This window comes from Hemitrygon akajei, chromosome 12 (genome assembly GCF_048418815.1).
Source record: "Hemitrygon akajei chromosome 12, sHemAka1.3, whole genome shotgun sequence".
NCBI lineage: Eukaryota > Metazoa > Chordata > Chondrichthyes > Myliobatiformes > Dasyatidae > Hemitrygon > Hemitrygon akajei.
In genome coordinates, this window is record NC_133135.1 from 78,971,744 (window position 1) to 78,984,824 (window position 13,081).

Consider the following 13,081-nt stretch of genomic DNA (forward strand, 5'->3'; position numbering starts at 1 on the left):
GACAATATTCTTGCGGACCGGCCGATGGGGGGTGCGGGGGTTGTTAATAACGACCAGAATATAGGTGATAAGTCAACTACTATGTCAGTTATAAGTGGCTAATACACTCAATTTTGTTTCTAAAAGGGTTTATCTAACGAATTTAATACTAAACACACAGTGCATGTTTTCATCGCATGAACATAGTGATAAGCTAATTATAACTCACTTTTAAGTCAATAGCATCGTAACATTTTAAGTAACGTTTGGATATTAAACACACAGCACATATTTTCCTCGTATGAACATATAAAATCATTGCAACACACCAGTGAGAGGACAAGGTAAGGGCCGGAGGTCCCCGTACGGGGGCCGTGGCGGACGTAATCCAGAGAGAGCAACCGACCGAGCGAGGGGTGTGACAGGGCGTGGCCCAGCCCCCTTGTAGGTAGGTAGAATCTATTGGCTAATGAAAGTTTGGCTCGAGGGATGATTTTCAGTAGATCACAGCGAGGTAGCTGCTCTGCCTCTTACGAAACCCCGAGCCCGAATTAGGTCGTCAGCGAATATTTTAGCACCGGGTTCCCCACGAGCGTTTGGTGTACCAAACAGGTTTAGAGGCAGCGCCCATCAGTCCAGGCTCCAGGCCAGTATCAACGGCACTTCTCGCCAGCTGGTTACCTGAGGCTAACCAGTGATCCCTGGCGCGAGGGTGTCACTGCGTTTAGGCGACTGATGACTTCGCATGGGTAATGACCTCGCATGCGTTCAAGTTCAACAGTGGGCGTGACAGGCAATGAGAAAAGGTGCAGCTGACTCATATCATTTCATATCGCCTAATCACATCGTTTCCTCGCGGCCCGGTAGTACATGCTTTGCGGCCCGGTGGTTGGGGACCACTGCCCTAGACACCAATGAAACCTACTTGTTATTGAGTAATCCTGTGGAAGAAAGTGAGTTTCCACAAAGTTTGTTCTGTTGAAGGATCCCAGACCTGAAATGTTAACTATATTGCTCTTTCCACAGATGCTGCCTGGCCTGAGTTTTTGCACACCTGTTTTTATTCCACTATCCAACATTTGCACTTAACAAAAATCTCCTGCTTTCACTGAGATCAATTTAAAATGGGTGTAACTCCACAAAAATATTATTTTTATGTATATTAACTTGGTGCTCAGCTATCCAGTCCCAAGGGACCTTGATGACTTGCGCTGAGGTTGAAATTGTGAGTTCAGTTTAAGTCATGTTTTACCAAACTAACTCGGTACTTTCTCAACTTCGAATCATTCATTTGAAGGCTCATTTTATTGTCAAAGTACGCATGTACAACATAACTCTGATATTTATCTTCTCCAGATCGCCACAAAGTACAGAAAAACCATGGGGGTTGTTGAAGGACAAAAAACCTCAATCTCCCTCCCCCAACATGAAAACGAAAAAGAAACAAAACTCGCAGACCCCAAAACCCCCCACCCCCTTCCTTGCACATAAACTAACAGATCACCCACATGGAAAACGGCAGCTGTAACATCAAACCCCTCCCTCACAAAACGAAAGTGACAGTAACATCAAAGCCCCAACCAAAGCATATCTGAGGGGTCAAATAATCTCTTACACAGCAAATCTCAATAGAAGATCCCGTGCAGATCGAGCAGACCTCATTAACCAGATTAAAGATTTGGATCAAATATATGCCCAAACTAAGAACCCTGAATTATATAAGAAGCGCGTTGAACTCCAAACTAAATTTAACCTTCTGTCCACTCAACCTGTCGAACACCAACTTCTCGAAAGCAAGAGTCGCTTTTACATTCATGGGGATAAGTCTGGTAAATTCCTAGCCAATCAGCTGAGGCGTTCCAAAGCCAAACAACATATTACAAAGATCCGGAAGGAGAACAGAGACTTTACATCGGATCATTTAGAAATTAATGACGCATTTAAAATTTTTTATTCTCGGCTTTATTCCTCTGAATCTCTGAATGACAATATCTCTGTGGATCATTTTTTACAGAATCTGAATATCCCCTCACTTTCATCTGATTTCAAAGCCAAACTCAATGCACCTATATCACCAGAAGAAATATCTTTTGCAATTTCTGCACTGTCCTCAGGGAAATCTCCTGGACCTGATGGGTTCCCTGTGGAATTTTATAAATCATTCTCTTCACTTCTTTCTCCTCAGTTACTTACAGTATTATCTGACTCGTTTAATTACGGCAAATTGCCACCCTCTTTCAATGAGGCATCTATTATTCTTCTATTAAAAAAGGGCAAAGACCCAACAGAGTGTTCCTCGTACAGGCCGATCTCTCTGCTCAATGTTGATGTAAAGATCTTAGCTAAAGTGTTGGCTCATAGATTAGAAACCGTTATTCCCTCCATTATCTCTGATGACCAAACAGGCTTTATTAAAAACCGTCTCCCTTTTTTTAACATTCGGCGTCTATTTAATATTTTATACTCAGTTCCAATTGGGACTCCTGAATGTGTTATCTCCCTTGATGCGGAGAAAGCATTTGATCGTATAGAGTGGAACTACCTTTTTGCAGTCTTAGAAAAATTTGACCTCGGCCAAAGTTTCATCTCTTGGATCCAATTGCTGTACCTGTGTCCTACTGCTTCTGTTCTAACTAATTTTCAGAAATCCCAAGTATTTAATCTCAAACATGGCACCCGTCAGGGATGCCCCTTAAGTCCCTTTCTCTTTGATTTGGCTATAGAACCTCTGGCGATAGCATTTCGAAATTGTCCTGAATTGACCGGGATTTGGAGAGGGGGTGTTGAGCATAAAGTTTCTCTCTATGCTGATGACTTATTACTCTTTCTCTCAAATCCATCTACATCCTTACCTCTAATGTTTTCACTTCTTGACCAGTTTAGCCAGATCTCTGGCTATAAACTCAACTTACATAAGAGTGAACTTTTCCCAATTAATAAAGAAGCACAAGAACTAATATTTTGTGATCCCCCTTTTAAAGTAGTCCATAATCAATTTACTTATCTTGGAATTACAGTCACAAGGAAGTTTAAAGATCTCTTTCGTGAAAACTTTGTGTTTCATATGCTATAAAACAGAGTCTGGTACAATGGTCACCTCTATCTATGTCCTTGGTAGGTCGTATTAATGTTGTTAAAATGTATGTTCTCCCCAAATTTTTATACTTATTTCAATCTATCCCAATTTTTATTCCTAAATCTTTTTTTGATTCCTTAGACTCTATTATTTTGTCATATCTGTGGCAGAATAAGCGCTCTAGAATTAATAAAATCCACCTCCAAAAATCTAAAACAGAGGGTGGCATGGCTTTACCTAACTTTCGCTTATATTACTGGGCAGCTAATATACGTTGTGCTGCCTTCTGGTCTTTCTTCCACGGTCAACCCGAGTGCCCTAACTGGGTGGCAATGGAGTTGAGCTCCACTAAAGAATTATCTATATCTGCACTTCTTGGCTCTGCACTCCCTAGCAGTCTGCCCAGATCAATAGCTAATCCTCTGGTTAGACACACTTTGCGTATATGGGCTCAGTTCAGGAAATGCTATGGTTTCCAGGGGTTTTCCGTTTCTAGCCCTGTCGCACATAATCACCTTTTTTTACCTACTACGTACGATTCAGCATTCCATGTTTGGTACAGGAAGGGCATTAGACATTTTGAAGATCTCTTCATTGATAATCGCTTCGCTTCTTTTCAGCAGCTCTCTGTTAAGTTCAACCTGCCTAACGCTCACTTTTTCAGATATCTCCAAATCCGACACTTTACTGCTCCTTTAATTCCTAACTTTCCTGAAATGCCTGCGAAAAATGCTATGGACCTATTTCTTTCCATTAATCCACTAGGTAAAGGTTTAATATCAATTATCCAAGATAAACTAGCAGCCTTACAACGGGCCCCTGTGGATAAAATTAAAATGGCCTGGGAGCAGGATTCATATATCTCCTTATCCAAGGAGAGCTGGGACTCAGTTCTCAAATCAGTTAACTCAACCTCTCTTTGTGCTCGCCATTGCCTTTTACAGTTTAAGATTGTTCATAGAGCCCATATGTCTAAATCTAAACTATCTCGATTCTACCCTGGCATTAGTCCGCTCTGCGATAAATGCAAGAGGGGCATGGCCTCTCTCATCCATATGTACTGGTTCTGTCCTAGCTTGGAGAAATTCTGGAAAGATGTCTTAACTACATTATCGGGTATTCTGAATCAGCACCTAGAACCTAACCCCTTAATTGCTTTGTTCGGTTTTTGGGGCGAGACAGATTTATGTCTGGGTCCGACCAAATGCCAAATATTATCCTTTGCCTCTCTCCTGGCTAGACGCTTGATCCTCCTTAGATGGAGAGATGTTGCCCCGCCCACTCATGCGCAATGGCTTAACGACATTATGGCCTGCTTGGACCTCGAAAAAATTCATTATTCAGTTCTTAATTCGGATCTAAAGTTCCATAAGATCTGGGGGCCTTTTATCGAGTACTTTCATAACCTTCCTCTTGACTAGGGTTTTTTGCTTTCAGCTCCCTTTTTTTTTCTGGTAGTAGGCATTATTATCCTCTGTTGCTAAGTGTATTCACAGTCTGGGATTTTGACTGTCCGGACTTATACTCTTTATACTGTGTGGTGGTTGGTCTGGAGTTGTTGTTTTTTTCTTGTGGTGTGGGGCTTGGGGAGGACACTAAGCTCACTTGTCTTTAATTTAGGTGCTTTTTTGTTAAATTCTCTTCCTTTGTAGTATATTGTTATTGTATGCTTAATCTTGCACTGTATTAATGCTCCTCATTGGGATTTGGGGTTTTTAATTTTGTAAAATGTTTTAAAAAACTAATTAATTTTTTTTTTTAAAAAACCCAACCTCCTCCCTCACAGGAGAGAATAGTGACACTATCATCAAAAGCCCAACCCCTCCCTTGCACAGAAAGTAACATATCCCCCATCTGCCAGCCAGCAACAAGAAAGAACACACCAAAAACTGAAGGACAGCAATATAAAGTACAGTCCAATAATCACAGAGATCTCAGATTTTTGGAAACACCTTCCTGTCAGCATTGAGGAGAGCAGCTGCATGAACTCAGTCCTTCTGTGAGGAGTGACTGCTGCGCCGGGTTTGAAAGCTGCCGATCAGGCTGCCAGCCGCTGTCGACCCCATGGCCTCTGTGAAGAGTGACAGCCGACCTCCTTCGCTTCGGTGCTTCAATCTTCCTCAGCATTTTGAAATGGAGTTAATCATGGCCTCTTCCCCCCCCCCCCCCACCCCATTTCTCATCTTTTCCACGATGCAGCTTGTGCCCTCGGTCCTCTCTGGACAGCAAGAGCGTTAGAACATTCGATCGAATTCCAAACTGCATGTCGCAGGCTCCAATAACTTCTGTAACACAATCAAGACCAAAAGAACAATCGCAGAGAAAGTGAAATAATTGAAGGGATTACCTATCTGAAAGATGTTGCCCAAGGGATCATCGTTCGCTGGTGCCATCTTGAATGAAGATGGTTAGCTTCTGTTCTGTGCCCCAGAACAAAGTTCGTTTAGCACAACAACACATTTACTGCTTTTCTGCAAATTCCTACAGTTTTCAAATTGGTTTGGATTGGCCATGGGTTTGATTTTTTAACTTTATATCTGAGTAATTCTCGAACTTGACTCCCCACTTCTCTATCCAGCTCTCACAATGAAGCTTCATTGTGAAGAGGGAATACAACACCAGGACTGTGTAACACTGTCACGTGTCAGAGGTACAATTGTGACAATGATCCAAAACTATGGAATTCTCATTGTTCGGGTTTGACAATTTAGGATGAATATTTACATTGAGGGGTCCAATAGCATTCCATTCAGAATGGGACTGAGAACCTTGGTTTTGCAATGGGAGCACAAAGAGGACATAGTATGTAGGCAGTGGAGGATGGTCTCTGTTAACTGTACTTTGGTGGTGTCCTGCACACTGAAGCACAGTTTGCTAAATATTTCACAAATTATGCACACCTGTTCTGCATTTAAAAGTATTGGAAATATACACTCAGTGGCCACTGTATTAGGTACACCTGTATACCTGCTCATTAATGCAAATAGCTGATCTGCAAAGAAGTCAGAGGAAAATGGCCAGACTGGTTCAAGCTGACACAAAGGTGACTGCAACTCAAATAACCATGGTTTTCAACAGTGGTGTTCAGAAGAGCATCTCTGAACTCACAACATGTCGAACCTTGATGTGGATGGTCTACAGCACTAGAAGACCATGAGCATGTACCTCGCGGCCACTTATTGGCTACAGTAAGTACAGGAAGATGCTCAATGTATCCAGAAGCAAAACTGAAATGTTTACGTCAAGTCGCATTCTCTTCTTGTTGTGGATCCAGAGTCAGAAGTTAAAGTGGGAAACATGAACGTTATTAAGATCTTCTTCCCTCCACATTCCTTGAAATTAGAATTCCGAATTGTTGTATTTATGTAACACGAACAACTAGCAAAACTTAAGCTGTGGCTACCAAACGATAAGGAGAAAAATAACAAATGATTTTCTTTCCTCCAAGAGAAAGAATAATTGACATTGGATAGATGCCTTTGAAAATACAGTGAATTCCGGTTAATTGGGCTATTGGTTAATTGAGGCAGCCAGTTATTTGAGACAACTCCTAAAGAACAAAAACGAATTGAGAAAATAGCTGGATTCCTTTTATTTATTTAGCTTTCATGATTTCTGCTGTGAAATTTCCATTAATGCACTGGGCTTATGGATCCTGTGCATGTTGTATGATCAATGAGCAGATTTTAAATACTGGGCAATTGCAGTCTGTTTGTGGTACACAGCAGGATTCTGTACATAAGACCAACAACTGAGTGTGACGATTGGTTTTGTCCACAGGAATCTGTCAGCAATTTTGACACCTTTTGTGTTTGGATTTGCCAACAGTCTGCAAGTGAACTAAAGCCAAGCAAAATCCAAGGCACACTGTGATTATAGGTCACACCATGAACAGTCTGATTATTGTGACTTGGGGAAATTGCAGTCTTGGTTGCCGTTCCTTTGAGACAGAGGTACAAGGAAAATGTGCATAAAACTTTCATTCTCAAAACAAAGCAACCGATTTTCTGGAGAACTGATTTGAGGGTGGGGTGAATCACACTAGTAATTTTGTATTAACTTGCTAATAAATGTATTCTTTTTAACTTTATTCAGGAAAAAGTGATGGATGGGAGAGCTAGCATCTATAAGTCGCTGATCAGCAATACCTCTAAAGAGATGATGTGCTACAGTGACTTTCCATTTCCTGACGATTGTTCAAACTATATGCATCACTCCAAAGTTATGGAGTATTTGGTCCTTTATGCTACACATTTCAATCTGAGGAAGTATATACAATTTGCGGTAAGATTTACATCTATTTTTGAGGAAAGTTATCTGTTGTCTATTATCAAAATCTTAAATTAATTCAAAGGAAACCTGGGAGACCGGGAAAGCAGGTCTAGCTTCATCTTTACTTTTAGCAAGGTGTCACGTGGTAGCATGTTGACATATGCAATTAACATGTGTGTGTGTGTGTGTGTGTGTGTGTGTGTGTGTGTGTGTGTGTGTGTGTGTGTGTGTGTGTGTGTGTGTGTGTGTGTGTGTGTGTGTGTGTGTATTGAAATACAACAATACTATACAATGCTCCTTCCTGTTTAGGTATAAACTCCAACTCAATAAAGAACGCATCTTAACTATATACATATACATTTTCCTGGATAAAAATGGCATTGGGGGATACGGTGAGCGAGCAGGTAAGTGGACATGAGGCTAGGTTTAGATCAGCCATGTGATCTCCTGGACCAGTTTTCGATAGCCTGGATGGGTCGGAGAGGAATTTTCCAGATTTTTTCTCCTCAATTGGCAACTCGGTTTTTTTTCCCCGGGTGATCACATGGGTTTGGGCGGGATGAATAATAAAATAAAATGGGCGGCATGGTGCCCTGTTGGTTGGCACTGTTGCCTTGTGGGATTCGGTAAAAACTAGAGCTAAGATTGGATCAGCCATGATCTTGTTGAATGGCGGAGCAGGCTTGAGGGGCCAATTGGCCTACTCCTGCTCCTATCTCTTATGTTCTTATGTATACACTGTGTACTATGTAATACAACTACTATACAGAGACATCCACAGCATAGTAAATTTTAAATTGTCCCATTCAGGCCTAAATATTTTATCACTGTGGAGGATTTCTTACTCTTGCAGAATAATGTCTTTCCTGAAACAGGGATCACTCTGCTTGGTAGATGAGACTTGTGGCTGTGAAAACAATCTCAGGCTACGTCCACACTAAACCGGATAATTTTGAAAATGCTGGTTTCACGTAAGAACAATAGGCGTCCACACTAAGCGTTTTTGAAAATATCTCTGTCCACATTAAAACGGATATTTCAGCGAATCTCCTCCTACTGCGCATGCACAGGACACATCTACCAAAAAGAAGCGACATGTTTGCTGTCGAATCTCGCTGTGAAAGTCTTGGTGCGCATTTGTTCAGTTACAGACTAGAAAAACTTACACGACGGACAGCTGTTGGTTCTCGCGCAGGAGGACTTAAAAGTTAAAAAAAACAAATACTGGAGCGTATGGAGGCAACTGACAGGGAGTTCACGGACAGTATGACCCGGCTGACGACGAACATTGAAAAACTCACTAACTCTGTCGCATTAATAAAGCCCCTTGTTAAATGTATAAAACATGTCTGCATCAGTATTATCTTGTATTTCCATACAATGTTACATTAGGCTGTTACACATCTATTGTCAGAGAAGTATTTGCATAAATAGGTAAACCACCTTCATACAAGCAAGGACAGAAAACAGGGCAAACTGAGTATACTTATTTATTCAGTAAGTTATGGGTCAAAGTATTTGGTGAGTACATTTCTAACTCTTCTAGCTTCAGTCTTGTTGCCGTCTGTTCTGAAATTGTTAGGTTGCGTTCAAGAAAACAATGAAAAGGCGCGCTACCGTCACCATCTGTTCCGGCACATCATGACAGCATTTTTAGATTTCTCCGGTTACCCCGTCCACACTGCTCCGGCAAATCCGGCGTTTTCAAAATTACACACTCTGGAGAGCATTTCAGAAAATCTCCGTTTTCGGGGGATGAAAACACTGTTTTAGTGTGGACGGCGGATCAAAACGAAGAGAAAAAGCTTCAGTTATGGATTTATCCGGTGTAGTGTGGACGTAGCCTCAGATTCTGGGGCCTCTTCCATGGTGGTTGCAAGATTCTGATATTTTAGGAAATATTTCTGACAACTCTGCACAACTTTCTTCTCCTTTTCCCTCTCTGGAATTATTTTAATCCCTTTCTTTTTCTTTCTCATGTTCCTATTCTCTTTCACGCCACTCCCTCTCACGCCTTTCCCTTTCTCGTCACCTTGTTTTTCTCATTCTAGATTGTGCACCTTGATCTTAGGAAGGTCCATTTAGTTTCACTGGGGTATTTTCTTATTAACTGTTCTATTGCTCCCTTTATGACCTGATCTCTCCTGTCCATTTCCTCATCCACAACATCCTCTGACAAAACTTCTGTTATCTTATCTCTATTGACTCCTTTCTTTTCGGCCTTCCATTCATCCAGCTGGACTTTTGGTCTTTGCATCTACTTTTACAAGCAGCTTTTTGTCTCCCATTTGAAGTTCATGCAATAACTTTAATGCACACAGAGTAGATTCTGGATCTTTATACTCACAAAAGCTGAGTGCTTGCAACTTTTCTGAAGCTCTTTGAACTCCCAGCGTATGTCGTGGTTTCTTGTGCCCCACAAACGACCAGGAGACACAGAAGATTCTTCAAGAAGTGTTAAACTTTAATTTGCAAATCAAAGCTGAGACAGTCATTGAGCTAGTCGCTGATTGCCCACCGATCCTTGTACATAGCATTTTTTATAGCAATCTCCTGGTTTAGTTGCATTAGCATATCCAATCGGTCTACAGTTGCGTATCACCAGTACATCAGCTCCCGACTTCCCACTATTGTTTCTACCCATTAACTTAATCATGTTCTAATCTACTTTTTGGGCCACGTGTTACCTCATCCCTGGCCACAGTTATCTCTTAGCTAGCCTCTCATTAACACACCATTATCTTCTTATTTGGCTACATTCTTAAGTCACTGATGTGTTCAATAGTACAGAGACAAAACAGAGATTTCATTCTCCTACTAAATTGGATACATACATAGCAAATAGCAAATACAAAACTGACTACATAGTTTTGGTTACACAGCAAACAATGCAACTTTATACTCCAATACGTAACACCAAGCCACATTTCACAAGTATCTGCCTGATTAACATATCAGAAGCTTTCTCAGATATGTTGCGTAGAAAAACTGTGTTGTTGGACCTGTGCCTTCATCACTTCCACAGTTCCTCTGAGCAGCATAGTCCTTCTTTGATCCAATATGCTTTCCAACTGGAGGCACACAGAGGTTGGCACCAATGCCTGTTTGTCCTCCTTTGGACAATGGCTCATAGCGTACAGCATGGAGAGAGATGTGGCATCATCCAGTACCTTCCTTAATTTGCTTTCAGTTGGCAGAGAGAGTACAGAGAAAATTTACTAGAATGTTACCTCAGTTTCAGCACCTAAGTTACAGGGAAAGGTTGACCAAGTTAGGTCTTTATTCTTTGGAGCGTAGAAGGTTAAGGGGGGACTTGATAGAGGTATTTAAAATTATGAGGGGGATAGATAGAGTTGACGTGGATAGGCTTTTTCCACTGAGAGTAGGGGAGATTCAAACAAGAGGACATGAGTTGAGAGTTAGGGGGCAAAAGTTTAAGGGTAACACGAGGGGGAACTTCTTTACTCAGAGAGTGGTAGCTGTGTGGAACGAGCTTCCAGTAGAAGTGGTAGAGGCAGGTTCAGTATTGTCATTTAAAGTAAAATTGGGTAGGTATATGGACAGGAAAGGAATGGAAGGTTATGGGCTGAGTGCAGGTCGGTGGGACTAGGTGAGAGTAAGCATTTGGCACGGACTAGAAGGGCCGAAATGGCCTGTTTCCATGCTTTCTATTATTAATTTTCACATTGTAAATCTCAAGACTGCACAATCCTGTGTCACTTTCATCATTATCAGATTTTTTTTTGTCAACAGCATACAGATTAATGCTCTTTTTGAAACTGCAACTTGACTTTTTAGCTTTTTCTCTTCCCTGGACATTCCTTCTGTTGTCTGCCCAATAAACTCTTTGTATTTGTCCTACTTTGTTATATTTTCTATGTTCTGTCTTTAAATCCGCATTTCTTTGGTTCATGGGTGCCCCTGCCACAACGGTGGCACAATTTGATTGGCCAGGCTGGTTTCTGTTTATAGTTGCTTGTCCTATGCTCACTTTTGTTCCTGACTGTGTCTCTGTCTGCAGTGTCCATTGAAACAGCGATTTCCACTGCTCATTTCGACGTAAGCTGTGTTTCAGTTAGAAGCTGTTTTTGAATGCTTTCTTTTAAGATTCCACAAACTATCATTAAGCCCATTACTGAACTGACAATGCTCAGACGATCTTTGCAATTCAGCCACATATGCTGAAGTGGACTCCCTTTCTTTTTGATTCCACTTATGAAACCTAAAATCTTCTACAATCAACAACGGCTTTGGTTCTAAATGTCAAAACAAAGAAAATCAACAGACGCTGGAAATCTAGGCAACAGATACAAAATTCCAGGGGAACTCAGCAGGCCAGACAGCGCCTATGGAAAAGAGTAAACAGTTGATGTTTCAGGCCGAGACTCTTCATCCAGTCCTGATGAAGGGTCTTAGCCCAAAACATCGACTGTTTACTCTTTTCCATGATGCTGCCTGGCCTGCTGAGTTCCCCCAGTGTTTTGTGTTGTATTGTTTCTAAATGTTCCTGCATCACTTTGACAATCTCAGGAAAGCTCACTTCTGATGGTTAGCTGGAACAGTCAAACTCCAAAGCAAACTGGATACCTTTAGACCTGATGAGCTCAGCAAAATTGGCACTCACTGTTTCATTTGGTTCAAAATACTGTCCCAATAGCTCAGTATACGCCAGTGAATTACATATTGTATAATCAAACTTGGCGATATTTCTGATGTAGCCACCACTACGTCGAGTGATTAATGTATTTTGGTACAGCTGCCCCAGTGGTGTCTGGAATCAGCCTTTGTCACTGAAGCAACAGGCAGTGGTGATCCAGCAGAGTAAATTCCAGTCAGATCTTCACTTGTAGTTTAAAGCAACAACTGAATCCTCCACAGGTAGTGCTTCTCAGCTAGATGCAAGTAGCATGATTCCCTTGTGTGCTCCTGTTTCTGTGTTGTGCTCCTATGACCTGGTGACTCTGTTTGATGCTATCTATAACCAGATGGAAACGACATGCTTGTTGTATCACCTCACCAATTCAGGCTCCCTTTGTTGCCTTCCAAGACATGCTGGAGAATTGAAATCCAGAAAATAATGACATAATTTTATGGAATTTGGTATGTTCTCTCACCTCTGAACATTTCCTATAAGCTATTCAATATTAATTGGGTCCATACATTTTTACCATTCCAGCCATTATCATGATGAATCTGACTATTGAACTTCATGCTGTTGGGAGCTTGCAATATAATTTCCTCAAAATTAGAGTAAGTTTACTTTATAACATTGCTTATATTAGACATTTCTCAACACTTCTAATATAGAAATAATCACCAATGCCTCCACATCACTGCCACTACCAGGCTGAATGAGGTAAACTCCCCTTTTCAGATCTTCATGAACTTAAAATAACTTCTGGGTCTATATTCTGCACTTTGTTCTACTTGCCCAACACTCTTTATTCTAACTGACCTCCGCCGTCTACTTTGTGCTTATTATAGCCTTTCTCACTCCCTTTTCCTTCTGTATGCTGGGAAAAAAACTAGTAAGAATCTTGTTGAAGGAACTAAGCTTCAAAAAAATAACGGAGCCAAACAAGGAAAGGACCTGGAAGGATCTAAGATGAGGATAGCAATCTTAAATTCTTCAGCATGCTATAAAGCATTGAATGCTGCAAAAATAGAAATAATAGAACGGACCACTATTTTGGATTATTATCATTATTACTGTTATTGGGAGATACCACTTTTAGTGCTGATTCCAGTAGCACT

At 41.1% G+C, this 13,081-nt stretch overlaps 1 protein-coding gene across 1 annotated transcript in view; it reads left to right on the forward strand.

Annotated features, from left to right (window-relative positions):
* LOC140737249 (flavin-containing monooxygenase 5-like) overlaps positions 1-13,081 on the forward strand; it is a 54,195-nt gene that overhangs the window by 20,361 nt on the left and 20,753 nt on the right. The window contains exon 3 of the mRNA XM_073063579.1: positions 7,151-7,339. Within this exon, the coding sequence (XP_072919680.1) occupies positions 7,151-7,339 (189 nt within the window). The remainder of the gene's footprint in view (positions 1-7,150; positions 7,340-13,081) is intronic.